Below are 21,136 nucleotides of genomic sequence, written 5' to 3'. Positions count from 1 at the left end.
TTTCTCCATCACTGACTCGGAACCAAAAATGGCGTTCATTGTTTGTAAACAAAGGGACCGAGATGGCAGGCGATAAATAGGTGTTAAACTATTGTTTAAAATTGCACAAGTTTTACGAATATATACACTATCCAGATGAATGAATTCACAACATATAAATTGAACACAATTCCGTTTGAAAATATAGAATAATAATAATATAGAATTTAAATCAAATTGAAGTTGGTGGGCTCCAGTGATCAACGCTAAAGCAACGCTAAAAAGTGATCACGTGACGCAGCGCTTCCTCCAAGTGGCTCCTATCAGCATTAAAGTAGACGGAAGAACTAATTTTAAACTAAAACATTTAAAAATAAGCCAGTAAACCTGAAAGAATTAAAAATGTCTTACAAATCTGATTAATAATACAAGAAAAAATCTATCAAATCTCAACCATTCTGTTGGGCAGGCATTAAATCATTAAATACATAGAGGCAAAGAAGATATATATAGAAAAAGAGAACAATCTTAATAATGCACATTCAATTTCATTTCTGAGAAGAAGTAGGTACTCCAAACCAGCCACTATCGGGTAAAATTGTGATGAAAATCGGGAAAATTCATCACTTTCACACTGCTACTCTCAAATAATGTGTAAAATGTATGCATTACACTTGGTGTCATTGTAAAGATCATCCTTTTTTCTTTATGATAGGGAAAAAAGAAAATGGTTTTGTTCAATAAGTAATATTAATAGATTTGAATAAAAATGTGTAGAAAACGGTTGGTCGGAATGCTCACGGTCAGTTTTTATGACCTCATCTTTTTCAACCGGATGTCTTGCGAGCGCCGTTTATGAGATCGGGAAATGAATGGTGTTATTTGAAGCAGAATTGAATTCTCTTTCGTTTGGTATATAATTTTATATTGTATAAAATCATATTCCTCTCTAAAAATCGATTTTTTTGAAGTTTTTGACAAAAAAAATGCCGAAATATGAGAACATTGAAACGAAACTTACATGAAATGAAAAAGTATTCAATTTTCTATTCATGGTAAAAATTCGAAACTATTTTATGGAACAGCGTCCGCAAGCTGGCTATTTAAAAAGAACGACCATGCCCGGCGATGTCATTCAAACGAAGGAGCCGAGTTGACGTTAGTCGACTCGCGACTAGTTGTAAACAAGGTGTGATTGATTGATTGATTTCATTCAAGAATGGATTCAAAGCTCATTATAGGTAAGTTATATGTTTGAAATCTACTTTCTGATCATTGAAAATATTGCTTTTTTTATATTAGTTATTTTTTTTGGTCAAAATCGTAAACGCAGTGTCTTTTAAAATTCTTTCACTTGCGGTATTCCCTCGTATCCAGCAACTGGGAACTTTGTGGCACTTTGTATTTTTTTATGTTATATTTTCCCCTAAACAAATACCAGTAAGACTTTAATCAGTTATCTAATTTTATATGACACCAATCTAAATTTTATTTTAATGAATAATACAGCTGTATTTTGTCATCTTAATACACTAGACTTTTGTGGCGATGAAATCTTGATTTCAAAATGGCGGACACTCAATTCAGGTTTCGGACGAGTCCATTGCGGACAACTTATCGAGATTCACATTAGTTTTGTTTTAGTTCGAATGCGTTCTAAGGTTATTGGTTAAGAAATTATCATTAATTATTATTATTATAGAGGCGTATGTGACTTTACAGCAATAGTAAGCTTTTTTTAAAAAAAATTATGTTATGAAACTTTGCTTTGGATGGGCTCAGACCCCTGTCAATAATTTGGATGTGGACTGATTTGTTTATAAAGTTATATGACTATTGTGATCCTTCAATATAATTTCAGTAGATCAAATATTAATTGTGCGCTACCAGACTGCCTGGTACTTATTATTACTAGCTATTACCATGGCAAATGACTTTTTTTTTTTTCATATTCATGTTGTAATTATTGCCTATTCATCAGATTCAGATTATTGTTTGGTATTTTTTATTTATTGGGGATAATAATAACGTGTATCTATTTCAATGTTTGTGTAAGGAAGATTTTGATTTTAATGATAAAATTAGTAATTTTCATTTTGATATATTTCCTCAGATGACGATGTTTACCAAGGGTTAAAAAATACCTTTTTGGTATCTGGGAGAGGTAGACGACCAGATTTGCCACCAATAAAAGTGAACCAGAAGTTACTTGTACAGCTTTATTTTTGAAGCAGGAATCGGAGAACTGCTCATCAAAAAAATCTTGGAAGGAGGTGACTATATTTTTATTTCGTCATTTTATGTAATCACGTTTTTTTCAGAGAAGTTTCCCAAAGCTATCATGTGATCATCCATTGTCAAGAAGTGAGCAAAGTCAAGACAGTTGTTCTCTGACCGCTTTTTTTTATTTTTTTTTTGCTGGCTAAGATTAAGATGTTTTGTTACAGGAAGAAATCGGTGAGGATCATATGAAGGGGTATTGGTGCATTTCAGTGCCTAGTGGGATTCACTGTACATATGAGTAAGCATTGCTAACGAGAAAGGTACAGAGTTAGGTAACAATTGACAATGTAAAATTGTGTTGTATTGCCATTGTCTCATCTTTTCAAATAATTTGATTTCAGATTGAAGACTGTCTTCTACGGATATCCCCAGACCTTGCATCACACAGATCACGGATAAGGCATGCAGTGGAGCGTGCTTACCAGAGATTCTGCATGCAACGGCATGATCTGTCGTTCCTGGAATGTGGGGTTGACTTCGACTTTATTTCGAATAAGTTGTCGAGTTTTGGCATCACCCGTGCTTCATTGCCCTTTCCGCCTGCATCTTCACTGGATTTGAAACACATCGATAACGGATTAGTTATTGATATTGAACTTTCCAGGAGGGATATGGGATTAAGTTCAAACACAACGGCTCAATGGGTTTGTCATTTATCTGGACTGAGCATCAATTCTAAACTTTTTTGTGTCCTAAAAAAAACATTCAAAGAGTATGAACGACTCAGGAGCAACAAGACCAAACATCCTGAAAGGCTTCAGCAATTTCTGCTATCAAAATTTTCCCTTTCTTCGTCTCCACAACCACCCTCACATCTACAGCCTTCATCATTGCCATTACAAGAGCACCCTACGCCTCGCCCACCCACCCCACTACGATCTAGTCCAACTCCAACTACTCCAAAGCTGAAAGATGACCAGTTACATTTGATTCAGTCTTTGAATGAAAAACTTCTAATTGTTGAATCTGCACTACGTGATATTCAATCGGAGAAATTTTCTCTACTGGAGGAGGTAAAAGGACTGAAAGAGAAACTTAGTTCAGCTGAGGATAAAGCTTTAGTTACTGTGTCTAAATTAGAAGAAAAGTTTGAAGCTGAATTAAAGAAAAAAGATTTAAAGTTAAAAGAAATTAAAGCTGGGCATGACAAAATTTGTAAAGATTATTGCTCAACTATATCTGTTTTACACAGTGATTTAAATAAGAAAGATTTGTCCTTACAGAAAATGAAGTCAAAAAATAAATACCTTACAGATGAGTTACAGAAAGAGATCATCAGATATGAAAATTTAGAAGCTAATCCATTTGAAATTAAAATTAAAAATTCTAAAAATAATGAATATTCTGATGATGTCAGGAAAGCTGTCATCGCCTTAGTTTGTGAGACAGGTGTCTCAGCTAAAAATGTAAAAAAAGTAATTGATATTGTATCAAGCAATATTTTTCATTATGTATTTTCTGAAAATTTACCTTGTGCTCAAACAGTTTTAAACATGTGTGATGAGGCTTTTGTCCTTTCAAATATGCAAACTGTTGAAAATGTTTTAAAATCTGAAAATGCTACGTTTCATTTTGATGGTACATCAAGAGATCAGAAAAAGATAGTGGGACATCAGTTCACTTTAGATAGTGGGGAAACCTTTTATCTGGGGTTTTTGCCTGTTGCCACTGAAAATTCTGACACTCTTTTGGATATTGCTATGATTGTTATTAGTAATTTAGTTGATTGCTATAAAGATGTGTACTCCATTTCTCCTGATATTATTTTAAGAGAAATTCTTTCTAAAATTACTAGTGTCATGTCTGATAGGGCTGCGCCCAATATTCTTTTTGGTCATAAATTTACAGATAAACTAAACGCTGAGCTTGGAGATTCCCTTCAGATCAGTTTTTTGCATTGTAATGCACATTTTCTATTAGGAATTAGTTCTGCCTTTGAAAAGACATTGTCAGTTTTTGAACGAAAGTTGATCACTCAGGACGATGAGTATTTAGGAAGGGACAAAGATGGGGCCTTTTCATTTTTTAGCAAAGATTCAGAGTCTGCGACAAATAGAATAATTCGATGTACTTGTAATTTGTTGGGTCCCAGGGGTGACCAGAAAAATGGATGTCGTCCACAGTGGATTACTTTTTGTTCTGATACTCACAATGTTGTTCCCATTCCTAGTTTTAAGTCCAACAGGTTTAATTGCTTTTTTGAAGCTGCTGTTTCTATTTTATTCCACCATGACAATTTATTGAATTTTTTCACTTCTGGTATTTTACATGATAACCCAAATTTATTGATTAAGAGTGTTACTCATGACCTTCAAGATTTAAGGTTAATGTCATTGGTTTGTTGTATTGCCCTATTTTGTTTAAAAGTCACTTCGCCTTATTGGTTTCTTGTCAAGAGTAATACAGTGAAGTATACTGATTTTTTTATGTATGTTCAAATGATGCATGACTGTTTTAAGAAATGGGCTGATGATCCCTCTGAATTACTTGATATTTCTTTTACATCTGTTTTTGGAGATGCTCTCCCTTTTTCCAAATCCCCTGCATTTGATATGGTACATAGTCAAATTGACAAATTTAATAATGTTGTAATGATTGATTTGTTAAAAATATTATGCAAAGATGTTTCTTCTGTTACTGAGAGACAGTTGAAAGATTTTTTAAATGATGGTTATTATGCTCATGTCAGTGATGAAATGAAAAGAACATTGAGCCATTGTCCTCTTACAAATTTGGTTGGTGAGAGTGCATTTGGTGATTTCGATTTTGACATTAGTAAAAGGAGAAATGCATCACTCCATAATCGGTCCACCATTCATGCTGTCAAACGCAATAAAACAATATCGTTTTTATCTAAAAAGTCTGTTGAAGAGCAAGGGCTCATGTTCAAAGTAGCTAGAAAGCATGGGAAGAAAATGCGAAATGAGAGTAAGATGTTAAAAGATAAAGTAGATAATGATATAAGATTGAAATTTGTAGAGAATCAACAGAAGAAGATTGATAAGCAGATAAAGGATATGGAGAATATTTCCAAGGTTGAACGAGATGTTGAATTACACGGTGGGCCCTGTCGAACAGATAAAGATGTAATTGATTTATTTGACAGGCTTAGAGTTGAAAATTATTCAATGACAAAGATAAAAGATATATTGAAGAGTGAAATACGTTTTCATAAATGTATGTCGGGCGGAAGGAGTTTAAGATTTGGTGATGTTGATTTTATGTTGGATGCTTTAAAGTCTTTTTTAAAATCAAATTCTGTTTCTGGTGACATTGAGAACCCATCAAAGAAGCGAAGAGTTATATAGCCTGATTGAGTTTAATTTCTTTTTCAAGCATTAATGATTTAATGTGCATTTTTTTTGTTGTGATTTCTCGGTTTCGGATTATTTTTCTCTCTCAATTTTCATAGCTTAGTCTGAAGCTGCTGAAGTTATCTAATTTATTTTACTAAGGAGATCATACTATTTCTGAATTGTACGTTATTCATGCTGTACGTATGAAGTGTTTTATTTGTATATCCTGACATTTTGCATATTTGTGAGTTTTTTTATTAGGTGAAATTTTTGTGATTTCATTATTTCAGTCTTGCTTCATGTTCTTTAATGACCAATGTGTGGCTTGCATACTTTGGCTATTTACATTTTGTCATTGTATGGATAATGAACTTTAATTTGATGTATCACATGAATATGTACATGTTTTTATTATTTTTTAATGAATTTTTAAAAATCGTTCAAATTGCTCTTTTTTACCTCCCTTGTCGTTTTATGTGAAATTGGCTTCGGAGCCATTTTCAAGACCTTTTAAAAGTAAAATAAAGTTCTTTAATATGCTTGGAAAAAAATAGGCGTGTTCCCTGTGTTGCTGTCTGTCTGTCTAGCAAGTTTTAGGTATGTGGTTTGATTACTTTTCATTTTACAATAGCGCAAAGTTGACACCGGAGCAAGTTGCGCGAAGGCGCATATTTTTCGAATCTTCAATATTGCGTAAATTCCTTAATAATTGAGTTAGAGGGCTCATTTTGGTATCAAACTTCTTAGAAAATTGAGTACTATGTGATGAAACATAGACTTTTTGGTTTTTTCTTAACTCAAAATTTGGTTTGGTGTACCGAGAAGAAGTAAAAAATGTTTACCACAAAAGTATCATGAATTGGATACATTCGAAAATCCATCAAAAATGAAACAAAGGGAGAAATATATACTTACAGTAGGATCTAACATCTCAAGTACAACAACTGGTTCATTCTTTTTGTGTGAATCCACCCCCCTTTCTCTGCTACTACTAGAATCTGAATTTTTGCTCACATCAGCGCTGTTCAAATGAGGAGGTAAAGGAAGTCGTCTAACATTAGTATTGAGTTCATTACGAATGTCATTTAACATAATCACAGGTTCAGTGTTTCCAACAGAGCCAGCATTTTGACTCTTATTCCGAACATTGTCTTGAATATAAGATTGAGATTTCACAGGCTGTTGAAATTGTTCAGTGCCATTATTGGTGACAAGTGGCGGTGGTGGATTTCGAAGGCGTCGTGGATGCTTTGTTAAAGTCTCTGAGTGACTGAATGATGAGGCCGGAGAGGGGTATTGGTGTGGCATCACTCGCTCAGCAGCTGTTGCTTGTGCTGGACTAGCAACTGAAGAAAAAATAAATTAAAAAAGGTAACACAAAAATGCAAAGAAATAAGTTGCACGGTCGAAAGAAAGATACAACAGGCAAATGGTAAAAAAGCTTTATTCAGACCTGCCAGGTTTTGAAAAACAAATTAGGGAAAATCCATAAAACCAAACCTGGTATGTGGAAAAAAACAATATTGATTATGATTTTACAGCAATAGCTTTTTAAAAATTTGGAGTTAAATCTAAAATCTGATTTCCATTGTATCCATAATAATAAATAAAGACTTTTTGTTAATTTTTTTATTATCGGGATTGGTTGATCTTTGATCTGCCTTAGTTGAAAATGGGTCAGCTATTAGAAATCGAGGAAGACTGTGACAATACATAAGTAAATTATCAATTTGAAAGGAATAAGGTGGTGCATTTCACTCCTAAATTTGTGAAAATACCAAAAATTTACCAGCGTTCGGTTGATGTGACAAAGAACCTGAAGTCTGCCCAAAACCGGCACTTGTTGCTGGGTATGGGCTATTACTGGGTGATGCATACACATTATTCTGATATCGGGGAGATTGTGATTGACTGTACCTGTGGAAGAGAACAAGGTAAGATGATATGAAAATAAAAAATCATGACGTTGAGCTCAAAATCTCTAGAACATAAGTAAAAACATTGAAGGAAATGAAAAGGACAAATCTCTATAAAAATGTTAGATATGGGAAGTAAATATGTATTAATGCATACTTTTCAGTAAATTTTAATACAAGACACCTACATCATTTTTCAAGACTTAATTTTATAACCAAAAAAAATTTAAAAATTTAGAATGTAGATGGAAAATGAAACCAAGCAAATTACAGACCGTGGGGAATTCCTCTGTTGGTTATATGCATGTGGAGAGCCATGATGGGGAGACACTCCAGGGACAGAACCCCTTGTAGTATCTTGATGTGGTATGTAAGGTTGCTGTTGACCAACAGCATTGATGCCTGAAACAAAAGAGAAGCCAACAGTATAAGACACTCATGAGAAAACCAAAAGGACAGACTTATAGCAACAAACATCAACTACTAATGCAGCACTCAAGCTAGCCTAACCTTGGACTATTTCATGGTGGAAAACAATGTAACCATTAATTTTTCCAACATTCTCATTATAACAGTAACTAGACTTAGGCTGAAGTAAATTACACTCCCTTATAAATCAAATATATTAGCTATGTGCAGTTACCCAACTGAAACATGGTGAAGTACTTATAATTAGCAAACTTGCATGGTGGGTGGGTGGGGGGAGAAGAGCCAAAACGAGCCACAAGGCTTATAAGAGCCGCTGAAATCATTGATGTTTGTTGGAGGGGTATCTAGAGAACCGATCTTAAGATGAGTTAAAAGCATCATTGACAAACTTAATTTTGAAATGGATGAGTGGCAAAAATAAAGCGGTCAAAAATTGTTTATTGTCAACTTATGAAGTTATCAGAACCATCCTACCTATGAATACACCAGAGATTCTTACAAAATAAAAAAAAAGGAGAGGCAATATGTGATGCACCATATTTGATCCATCCTACCTTCAGGACAAGAAGTCCCTTGAAAAATCTGTGGGTCATTCCTTAACACAGCCTGAAGTAATCCTGGGATTTCGCCATCCACACTGTTGGTACTGAGATTGTCTTTCAATTCACTGCAAATTCAAACATTGGATGATCAATAGAGGAAAATAGAAACTTGTTTAAAAAAATGTTTTTACGGCGCTTGCAACGATAGTAAAAAGTTCTAGAATTACAATTAAAGCATCCAAGAATAAGGCAGACAAAGGGAAATTGGTTCAAACACGGAACAGACGTAGATTCCAAGAGCACACTATCAGTGTACTTAGTTTGAGATCACCTAAAAGTCTCATACAGACACAAGCACAGGACCCTACTAAGAGGAATACACTCAAATGTTTACAAATAATCTATAATACATAAACAAAACATAATACAGTGCATAACAGAGAGATGATTTACAAGGAAAAAAAATATCATCTCCCAAAACTAACTATACATTTGACTGTTTCCCTCCCAGCCAGGGTATCCGACCAGGGCCAGGACAAAACCAAGTAATCTCATTCCAAGACAAAGACAGAAATCAAGTTGGAAACAAACATTGGGGATTAGAAGACCCAGCAAGTACCTCCCTGCCTACTATGGGAGGTCAGGAATCCCACTTAGAAAATAGAAACAGAAACGTCTTTTTCATCGGAAAAAAAAAAAGACCTCTTTAACTAGACATATTGTCAATGTTTTAGAATACATATATACACTAGAGCACGGAAATCTCGAATAGGCGGGACTGGCCCTATATGTTCAAGATTTCTATGTTTTCAAGTTTCCCGTGTTGAGTATTATACAAAGGATATGAGGGTGGTCTTGATAAAAGTCACATTATAATGATTACTCCTCTTATTGTGAACTCGGTCAAGAGTCGAGAGTGAGACAATTTAATTTCCTTTTATCTGCCATCTTTTACACAACTATGATGAGAATTTTCACTGGTATTGCGTTTAGTGTGTCCTGTCTTGTTCAATTACAGAAATGGAATGACGATTCCCACTGCATGTGCTAAACAAAAAAACCTGCTTATCGCATTGTGGATTACACACTTTATCACTCCTCAACCTCACGCTCTTCCCTATCACCCATAGCAGGCTAAAGAGAGAGGGCATTGCTCTCACACAGCACCATCTATGTAATAGTTGATAATGCTCTCACCACATCTTCTCCACACCCAATCATTTGTATTATTTTAATACGTAAATGTTATCACCTAAGACAATCACTGCCTTGCTAGTCTCCCATCCCAACGGTACTGGTCATGATAATGATACTGGTACACAATAGAGTGTGACTTAACGCCAAATACAAGAAGTCGATGGAGTGATGGGTGGTGGGCGTAAGACCCTGGTCAAACAGGCTTCGCAATTCCCCTTCAGTTCGGCATGCACACACAGACAAATCCGAGCACACACACACACACGCGCGCGCGCGCATGCTTAACACCTCGACACCTAGCACTACGTGGAGAGTGATGGTATCTTTTGTTTCCGTTCAATACAAACAATTCGCAAAAAAAAAAAAAAAAAAAATAAATAAATAAATAAATTCACTGCACATGCAAGGGAATGTCCAGTTAGTTCGAGATTTCCATGTTGGCCTCTTAAAGTGTTTGAGATTTTCGTGTTGCCAATACTAACAGAATAGAAGGATTAAAACTGGGAAATGTACCGAGTTTGAGATTTCCGTGCTTGAGTGTATGACTATTTCTGAGACTGAGAGGAATTAAGTTTTCTAATACAGCAGTAGGTATGGACTATTATACAATATCATCCAGATTTAGAGATTTATCTGTTCCTTGTTTTTATTTTAGTTGCTAGTCAATACATAACCATGGGACATGCAAGGATCACTTCCATGCACATAAACAAATCAAATTATTGTTCTTTATTTTTTTTTTTTGTTTGTCCGGAAAGCCATTTCGGACACAGTCCTGATTTTATTAGTACAATTGACCACTATATAGCAGACAGGGGGCCAATTCCATCCCTGAATTTCTCAAATGTAATCAGGTTCACAAAGTTTAAATGAGGGACAATTACACCACCAAAACCAAGGTGAACCCGGACTCTATGTTCCTGAAAATAGTTGTTCATTCAACTTGCATTTTGTTTTTGTCCACTTACTGAAAAGATTTAAAAGAATCAGGCATTTGTAAAGCGGTGAAGTTCCTACTACTGTCTTGCTTTGTTTACATAGAGACCATAGTGAGATATTATGGTTTTAAAGTTAAAATTGTAGCCATTTTTTTCCTTGATCATTTATCTTTACAAGCTTTTGTAACCAAATCTATTTAAAATTACCGAGCATTTTAAATACAATTTAAATGGATAATTTATTCCAACCTTAGATATATACAATGTTATATGATGAATGTAAGTTTTACATATTTTTTAGTACAAAGATTACCAGACAAGACTGCATTAAAATCTTTATTGACATATATAAACTAGCATAAAGCAATGAGAGAACCCTCTCTGCTCTCCACCCCCTCCTTCCTCTTATTTCATTTTTGAGCGAGAACAGCTAGGTGACAACCAAGACTTCCGTAACCAAAGCAGATCATGGGTGCATTTACTGTTCTTGAACAGTCACTATTGATGTAACAGTGACACATGTTTTTGAAATCATTGTTTTATAAAAATAATGCCTAATGATAATAATAGAAAATTACAATGGTAAGGATATCACAATATTAATATTTTGCTACATAAGCCAACTTCTCCTTTCTTCATTCAAGATGGTGTGAAGCTAGAGATTGTCTAACACATTGGAATGGTTTTTCACAAATATGGAATACCTGTTTTGATGTCAACTAAATTTTGTATTAATTAACACGAAAATGATATAATTCCAACTGGTGATAACTTAAAAATTATCTTACTAAAGAAGGAATCTCTTTCTCACTCTATAGATAACACTCACCTACATCCATGCACATCACATCTAATGAACCCCCTACCCCAGCTCTCTCTTTCTCGTACTCCTATAATTATCTACCCTCTAGATATGCCTTACATACACACACACCAATTACAAACATTTATAGATACCAAACACTTCATTCTCCCACATTTATAAAAACACAATAGCTACAAAAAATCGCACAGGACTTGAGAATGGAAGAATGAGATTTATAGTGAATAAAAAGAGATTTATAGTGAATAAAAATTCAAATTTAAAAAATGCAAAACTCCAATTAGATTTCAAACTTTGTACATAAGTCGTCTATTACTACAAATGTTTTGAGAAGCACTTTTAATGCAGAAAACATCTTTCTGTGACCAAGTAAAAAGTGCCGTGAAGTTCTCTTACAACACTGATAAATTTAATGTCTTAGTCTTTGACAATAAATATTGTGTTGATCGACCTAACGACCATTCATCAAACCAGCAGCTATACTAGTTTAATGAGTGACCAGTGGGGTTCATATGGAGTGTAAACCCTGTTTCACATCACTTGTGATAAGCTTTTGTACAGTCATCATCAAAAATCAACCTGAATTGCAAGGGTGTCAGCAAGGAAGGAAATAGGACACACACATTATACCTTCATTAAATTTAGGAAATGTCAGGGACATCAAAAGCAAACAATAAGGATAGATGGGAGGCTAAGTGGTATAGTGTCTCGTCACAAAAGTCGAGCGATATTAAATGTGGTCAATAACTGGATGGATAACAGTGATAGTTGAAATTCTGGTCCCTATTCTGAGTTCTTGGTTGAGGTACTTAACACACTTTACCTTATCCCACTTGACAGGTACCCATATATAGCCAGTGATATGTAAGAAAGCTAGTACAAAAGGATGACTAACAGGTGACTAGTACAGTATGAAAAGGAAATATGGTTTCACATGGCTTTATGGGGGAATAATTGAAACATTGTGAAATGTATTGAATAAGTTGTGGGTTCAAAATGACACACTGGCACAGTATGAAATTCAACAAACTATGGAATAATATTATGCTGCATTATTTACTGACCTAGGGGTAAAAGATGAAAGATTCATTTTAAAATGTCATTCAAATGTTACAGAATATGGCAAGTCTGAAACAATCATAAACCTCTTAGAATAATAAGCAAAATATAATTACACATATCCATACCAAAAACTTACATTTGATTTGTGTTTGTTTGTCGCAAGGCGTGTGCAAGCTGAGCTGCCAAGCCATCATCTGGTATTCCCAAAAGGTGATGAGCACCTTGTGTGATACCTGGGTTGTATAGAAGACTTTTGTTCTGAACTGTCTGGGGTAGGGGTGTTGGCAAAGGAAGTTGAGGCAATACTGAAATAGAATCAAGAACACTGAATAACTTCAGACTACAAAACTCTAAATTTCAAAATTCCCATACATTGTAGTTTATCAAAAATAGAAACATGGGTTGATGGGAAAGTCAATTTACTTGTGGAGAATTCAATGCTAATAGTGAAAAACCATTCACAATCTTGCACCCTTTGAGACTAGATATCAAGTATCGCTAAAAAATTACAATTGACTGAAAATGTGGTGATGCCAATGGTAATAAATAGCAGACCTGCCAACCTTGCCAGGATGAAAAGTGTATTCTATGACCCTAAAAAGTGTATTTCATCCGCACATGTGGGAAAAAGTGCGTACTATACAAAAATTTATATAAAAGCTAACACCAAACCCAAATAAAAATAAACTCTGATCTTGATCATTCAAGCAATCTCTAGTGATTACAAAATTATCGATTTATCAAGTTTAATGACCATTTTAAATTAGTATAAGGCTCAGAAATTGCAATATCTAAGGAAATTGCTTTCGAAACACTCAAAGAAATGACCAAAAGACCCCAAACATGTTAGTAGTATTGATGCTAGTGTCAGTGGAAGAAGTGGTCGTTGTTTTAGCGAAGGTGCTCTAGTGGTGGTGGTGATGATAATGAAGCTGTGGTGGCAGTGGTTGTAGAAGTGATGTGGCGGTGGTTGTGGCAGAGACATGCAGTGATGGCGGTTGTAGAAGTGGTGATGCCATGATGGTGATGGTAAAAGATGATGATGTGGGGATGATGATGCTGATGTACCAAATGAAGTTGTGATGGTGATATCTGCTAGCCCAGCACATCAGTTATGAGTAAGATTTGAGATAAAATATTTGGGAGAGTGGTTCTCAATTCAATAGATGATATTTTGCAACAGTAGCAAGCTATTTTCCATATATGTTATCTAATAATCCATCTCTCTCTCTCTCTCCTTTCTTTTTCTGAGCATTCACTACTACTAATCCTCTTCCTACTACTACTATCACTACTACTTTTACTACTACATACTACTAATACTATTACTTTGGTCAAATGATGGGAAAGTCGCAAGTATGTAACATGCAAAGACAAGTTAAATACTTCTAAAATGGTGGTTGTAGAAGTGATGTGGTGGTGGTTGTGGCAGAGACATGCTGTGATGGCGGTTGTAGAAGTGGTGATGCCATGATGGTGATGGTAAGAGATGATGATGCTGAGGTACCAAATGAAGTTGTGATGGTGATATCTGCTAGCCCAGTACATAAGTTATGAGTAAGATTTGAGATAAAATATTTGGGAGAGTGTTTCTCAATTCAATAGATGATATTTTGCAACAGTAGCAAGCTATTTTCCATATATGTTAGTAGCAAGCTATTTTCCTATATGTTATCTAATAATCCATCTCTCTCTCTCTCTCCTTTCTTTTTTTTGAGCATTCACTACTACTACTTCCTACTACTACTATTACTTTGGTCAAATGATAGGAAAGTCGCAAGTATGTAACATGCAAAGATAAGTTAAACACTTCTAAAATGGTTCTAGAGAATTCATTTTGAACCAAATACCGTTCCTAAAGCTGCCCTTTTTGTAATTCAAGACTCTAATAAAGAAAAAAAAAAATATCACTATATAAATTTTATAAATCAAAATAGAGTAATTTTAATTATTATAAATAGACCTGTAAATGAGCTCTATAAAAATTGACTGAAACTCTTCGTAATTCGTCATAGTCGTAGCGGAAAAATCCAAAGAATCGAAATGAATAGTAAACAGCAAGCTCGCTTGAGCAAAACAATGGCAGAAAACTAATTTGCGCGGGAATTAATTAGGCTACATACCATTGTTCCTTATAATTAGGTACCCAATCAGTGAAGAAACTAGAAACGGTCAACCAGTTTGTTTACAATGTGAGGCAATTGAGATGTACTGTGGCAATCCCTTACTTTCGATTTGAAGGCATTTTAGTTATTTCATACTTTTACTTCCCTCCAGGTAAATGTGGGCAATTTTGACTTAGCCGAAACAGTGAAATTTATCGCTCAGCGGCTCAGTTAAAATTGGCTACCATTGGGATGACAACAGGTTTGGAAAGAAAAAATAATTTCACAAAGACTGTGTGAGAATACACTGGGATGTGTTCAGACACGGCAATTCTAAAAAGTGTCGCTTAGCCTTAGCAATATATCTATCGTTAATATAAACGGCCCATGAGCTATGAGCAACACTATGGAACATTCCTAATTACTCAACGGTCATTCGAATACGATTCATGATTTCTTTCTTTCATATTTTTAAATATTTGAATTTGACAAATTGACTGAGAATATACAGGTCTATATAAAGGGAGATAATCCATTTATGTTTAAGCTTATTAGCAACACAGTTTTTTAATTGAAGGCTTCATAGTCAAAGATGTTTGTTCAATTAAATTTTCACTTAGAATTTTCTACTTAACAACTGGAAAAGCTTAAATGTGGTCTGAGACTATTTAAAGTATAAAATAAGCTTATATGCATAGTTCTATGTAAATCCACAAAAATGTATGAGAAAAATATTGGTGAAAAACGGCATCATAAAACTAATTGAATTATAACTATAGTGCTAAATGTGATGCATCATTCCTTCAGAAACACAGTCAACAGTTGGTGTAAGACATGTGTGTATCAATGTATCACCAACATCATTCTCATCGCATATTAAAAAAAAAAAATCGTACTAAATCCTTTGGAATCGTATTTGGGTTAAAAAATCATACTAAAATATGCGAAATCGTACTGGTTGGCAGGTCTGTAATAGTTGTGATGGTGGTCATGATGCTGCTGCTGCTGTAAGCGATAATGAGGATTGTCTGGCAGATTTTTGGTGGGATGATAAGCTAGTGGTAGTGATTTAGGTGTTTCGCAGAAGGGACATTGATGATGGTTTTACAATCAAAGCAGCCAGAAAAGTCCAGATGAGAAGAAATTTGTTAATTACTAAAAAGTCAAAAACTTATTGAATGATGAAAAGAAGTGCACCTGGCTGGTTTTCCAATGAGAAATTTGTCACAGAGCTGGTCAAATACAATTTTTAAAAAAGTTTCGACACTATTATTTTGATGTTAAATAAGATCAGTTGGAAAGACATACAAATTCTAATCGCTAGCAAACCTTAATCAGTCTTGCTCTAAAAAAATATTTTTAAATCCTACAAAACCCAACCAATAGTGTACTTACAATCTGTTAAACTTGCCACTCCAGCTAAAGTGGTGATGGGCACACTTGGGGTTTCTCCGTTCATGGTATTTTCATGACATATTTCATGAAAAGGAGATCTGAAATAAACATAAAGTTAAATACAAAGGACAGTTGCAGGATGAAAAAAAAAAAAAAAAAAAAAAATGAAATGCAAGAAATTAGTGTATAAGTCTTTGCCTGAATCCGGATCATCTTAATATAGACCTGTAAATGAGCTCTATAACAACTGACTGAAACTCTTCGACAAACTGAAGATTCAATTATTTTTTTTTCAATAAGGGCATCATTGGAGAGGAGAGTGATAAATACAATACATTAAAAAAGTGGGTGTTATTTCTTACTGGAAGTATGACTGCCATAATTTGATGTAGAAGGAATGCTAAAAAGCATGTCATTCATATAGGTAAAGATGACTTCATCAAAGTCATATTCCTGCCTCTGGAATTTTTCTGACATAGTCATTATCATCTTTCACTTCTAGCCATGACCAATTGAATTTATTCCTCACATCTTTATTGATGCTCGACATGTCTGAATTGCGATCCACGAACAGCTCAGCCATTGTGAGAACATTAGAACAATGTAGCAATGAGCAAACTTGATTTTCAATCAGTTAATGACAGAAAAAAAACAACCTTTTAAATAAATATGACTTCTGGCCAATACACTGAATTATTAAGTAGAAGTGAATTATCAAGAAGAAACTTTGGCAGGCGTAGCGGAAAAATTCAAAGAATCGAAATGAAGGTAAATTAAATCGCCACAAAACAGCAAGCTCGCTTGGGCTTGAGCAAAACAATGGCAGAAAACGTCCTGATTTGCACGAGAATTAATTAGGCTACTTTCCATTGTTCCTTATAATCAGGTACATACAAAATTCTGCTTATGGGCTAATGACGCATTACAAAGTGACATGTCATATTTATAGTTACTCCCATACAACAGAATGGTCATCATCCTATTTTAATCTTATATTGAACATCATTTAAAAAATAATTTTCAATACATTAGGCATTTTGGTGATGAAGATCCGGTCTGTACAACTATGACAAACCTGGTTCTGACACAGATTAAAAAATAATAAGACTATTAAAATTTACGAAAACAATGTACAAGTAATGCAATAAAACCATTTTTCAGACAAATGTTTAGTTTTTAAGGGTTTTACGGCGCTTGCAACACATTTAGGTTATATTAGCGCCAGTAAAAAGAAAGAAAATGGGATAGTAAAAAGTTCTAAAGCACCCAAGAGAAAGGAAGACAAAAGGGAACTTGGAACAAATGGGGATCAGATGTAGATTCCAAGAGCATACCACCATTGTACTTAATTTGAGATCACATATAAGTCTCATCTGGACACAAGCACAAGATCCAACAAAGAGGAATACACTCAAGATTTTACAATTAAAAGCACCCCAGAAAAAAAGCATGAGAAAGAAGACTGGTTTAAACGGGGAACAGAAGTAAGCAGAATCTGAAAGCAAACTATCAAAGTGCTTAGTTAAATATCATCTATCAGCCCTATCCAGACACAGGACTCATGAGGACAAGATACCACTATGAGAAATACACTCAAATGCTTTAAAAATTAATACTTTACTTTGGTAAAAAGTTCAAATTAGATTGACCTCACTAAAACTAAACCTACATCATTATAAAGAGCATTTCAACACAATTCTAATGATACCAATTTGTTTTCAAACCATATGATAAAAAGAAAAAATAAACTTTAAAGGGCGAAAAAAATTCTCTTATTTCCCTTTGTCATTCACTGCCTGGCAGATTTTTCAAACCTGAAGTGCTTACATTTCCGGGAGTGACACCTTTTCAATTTCAAAACTAAGATGACAACTGACACTCAAGTATGATTTGATCTTGGATGAATGTCCAGCACGCTTAATTAATTATAAAACTTTGGCCTAATTTCTAAATTTATCAAAATTTAGAATGTTAAATAATGTGAGTGAAGAAAAATTGCCTTTTCAATAAAGGTTATTATATTCAGGGATCCCAAACCTATCCCCTAAAAAAAATTCCAAGTTTTTTTTTCAAGGTTGTGCATAGTATAACTTAAACCATAAAATTTAGCGATGAAATCCAGGCTATAGTGGAGTTAAAATGCCTATCCAAGTATACATTGTTATTCTTTTTCAATTCCTGAATATCATCCTCCATGTTCTTTCTTTTCATAACTTTCTTCACTCATCCTTCTTCTCTTACAGATGATCAAAGAACGTTTGTCTACCTTGCTGGGCTGACAACATCACTTTTTCTCTAAGAATAAATTTCCCAGTCTTCTAAAGGTTTTGGACAAATCATGCAGGTCTTTCCCAGTTTTCAAGGCCTTGAAAAACAAAATCTAAATTCCAGGTTGCATGGGAATCCTGTATATTGCGCTGTATGCGAAACATCCAAGCACTAGCTGGATATTACAATAAAAATTTCAGCCAATGAAAGAGCAGCTCTGGTCAGCTCAGTACCATGGATCAATTTTTTAGCATGACACCATCAAGCATATAACGCTAAAACAGTGTTTTTGTAACATTTCTTTGGATGTGGAACATAGCAATGATGCAGGAAACTGGTACGAAACACATTTGGAAGGCACTACTTGCAGGGTGAAGGTTCTCTCTTAAACTAACTTATATTCAGGGGGAGACCAACCGTAACCATGTTGAGTCTTTAAATAAACTTTTAAAATATGTCTATAAAGCGTTTTGAGCATGTTTTAGTGGAAATTGTACTCTATGAAGGCTCATTTTTTTTCTCTCTTGATCAGCTTATCGGAATACAAACTGTCAATCCAGGAAGGAAGGAGATTATACCACCAGAGCTAATCTAATACAAATTTTGGTTGACATTTCAATATTTCTAATATAATATCACACTCAACTCACAAACTGTTTTTCAAAACCACTTAAGGTAATGTCAGTTGATATGCTAAGCACGGATAGAATATGACAATGAAATCCCATCGCAAATCAACAGATTTTGTATAAATAAATGCTTCTATTGCCTAGGCTCTTCTGTTATTTTTGCAGACTAATTTCTACTGGCCATGCTTTGTTATTGTTCTCTGTTTTCTAAATTTTGTAACAAATGAAGAGGATCACCCACTTGAAATTTTTTTTAAAAATAAAATTTTTTGAGGAGGTACTGGGAAATCTTTCCTATAAAGATAATAAAAAGTAATATCATCACCAGACCTGCCGTTAATACCGATTTTGAAGGCCAGTTTTTTTCTCTTTCGGGTTTACCAATTTCTCGATTTACATGCCGATCGTACCGATTTTCCCCAAGTGATTATCATCCACACCTCTTCTCAGGAAAGACATTAGCACATCATGTCATCATAATTCTAGCAGAATTAGATGAATAACCCAACCAGCAATTCCCAATTCGGGAACAAATGTAATATTTTGGAAGCAATATTTGGCTCATTGGAGACAGTTTGTGATTAGCCCACTAAAGTTGATTATTAGTATTAGTCATTTCTATATTATCTGTTACTTGTACATATGACACTCTTTTTTCACAAATACTTTTCATGTTGTTTTGAGGATTTGTATAAAACTATGCATGTGAGCGTGGAATTTATTTTACATGTTCTCATAAAATCTTATTCATACTTTCACTACTTGTTATAGAGATTGTATTAACTAAAAACAAAATTGAATCAACATTTTTGGTAATGAGGCATTCAATCAGAAAATTAAATGCTTATGAAAATAAACATTAATAGTTTATTTCCCTTTACAAAAAATTGAAATATGTACAAGATTTTATTTTCTGAAAAGATCCTGCTTTCTTCCCATTAAAAAAAACAACCAAACAAACCCAGCTTGAAGTAAAATGTTGGGTCAGTGAAACTGCAGTTTCCAGTATTTTAGCCACATCTCCCTTAATCTTATCCCAAACTTCCTCTCAACTGATATACGAGGTTGCGAGCTATGCAACAAAACTACAGCAACCACCACCACAACCATCATAATCCTTATCGTCATCAGTGCTGATGGTGACAAAAAGTGAAAAAGTAGGAAAATGTTGAACAATTGCCTTTAAGCCCCATTTTTACTGCACTAAACCCCACTTTTAGAGCAATTGAGATGATAGACTATCATTGATACTCTAGCTAACTTCTGGATAGTGGGAAACTGCATCTGTGAGTTCCACCACACATCAACTCTCTCATTGCTAGCACAATGTTTCGAGAAAATGCAATTTTTAAAAGGAGGAAATTCCTCATCTGGACTCCAAAATCGCGGATTTCCGTGGATCCGAGGAAAACCATCAGCACTGCGTCATCATCACAACCACCATCATCCTCTATACAATAAAGCTCTATGCTTGTTAGGCTACTATTGCAAATACAAAACGAACCCGAACAAAGCATTTGCAGTACTATTGCGAATAATAAAACGAATGCTATCTAAATCTACCATTTGCAGTACTACCACAAATAGATTAAATTGAATCTCGCCTTTAATGGGTTAAAGTTAAATTGGACTATTTGAACATTTTTCAAATAACAGACGAAACACACACACACACACACACACTATCACGCGGCACAGCAAGGTCCATCCATTTAATTGTATTGCTGCGGCAAACCAGTTCAGTTACTACCTACCTAGATCACTAGATCCTGAGGCTAGGTGCCCAGTTACCCGAGACACTCCCATTATTATTACTAAATCATCATTACCAGTACTATACTGAAAACCTCTTACTTCCATTTCCAGCTCAGTTGGGACGGTTTCTTCTTCCGTCTTCATATAAAATATACCGTTAGAAAGCTTGTTTTGTGCCTTTTAGAATGATACTAACATTAGTCACATAGGTTCACAAATAACGCCATGGTGACCAAAACAGTAAAGAGCCAAAAATGAAGTTCCAAAAAACGAGTTTCACCTTACATTGAGCCTATCGGCGGCCACTGGACTGGAGTTATCAAAGTGCCTAGTCAAAATCTCAAGTTTGAGTTTGAGGACCGTTTCCGTTTTGGATTCCAGACGGCAACACAAAATATGCAACATCTAAACTTTTTGAGTCGGTATGAATAATACGAAGATAACGAAATATACTGAAAAACAACATCAAAGTTAACTATTCCTATCAAAATAAACCATAAAATTTAGCGATGAAATCCA

General features: G+C 34.6%; 1 protein-coding gene across 1 annotated transcript in view; it reads right to left on the bottom strand.

Annotated features, from left to right (window-relative positions):
* The window catches only part of LOC144976767 (nipped-B-like protein A), an 83,847-nt gene that overhangs the window by 52,430 nt on the left and 10,281 nt on the right, over nt 1–21,136 (bottom strand). The window contains exons 2-7 of the mRNA XM_078921184.1: nt 15,966–16,063; nt 12,602–12,770; nt 8,458–8,570; nt 7,750–7,876; nt 7,348–7,475; nt 6,474–6,904 (exon numbers count right to left, since the gene is read on the bottom strand). Coding sequence (XP_078777310.1) covers nt 6,474–6,904; nt 7,348–7,475; nt 7,750–7,876; nt 8,458–8,570; nt 12,602–12,770; nt 15,966–16,029 — 1,032 coding nt within the window. The 5' untranslated portion in view covers nt 16,030–16,063. The remainder of the gene's footprint in view (nt 1–6,473; nt 6,905–7,347; nt 7,476–7,749; nt 7,877–8,457; nt 8,571–12,601; nt 12,771–15,965; nt 16,064–21,136) is intronic.

The sequence above is a fragment of the Berghia stephanieae genome, chromosome 1 (assembly GCF_034508935.2).
Source record: "Berghia stephanieae isolate SIO BIC M18660-M18661 chromosome 1, UCSD_Bste_1.3, whole genome shotgun sequence".
NCBI classification, from domain to species: domain Eukaryota; kingdom Metazoa; phylum Mollusca; class Gastropoda; order Nudibranchia; family Aeolidiidae; genus Berghia; species Berghia stephanieae.
This window is presented reverse-complemented; position numbering and strand designations above follow the sequence as displayed.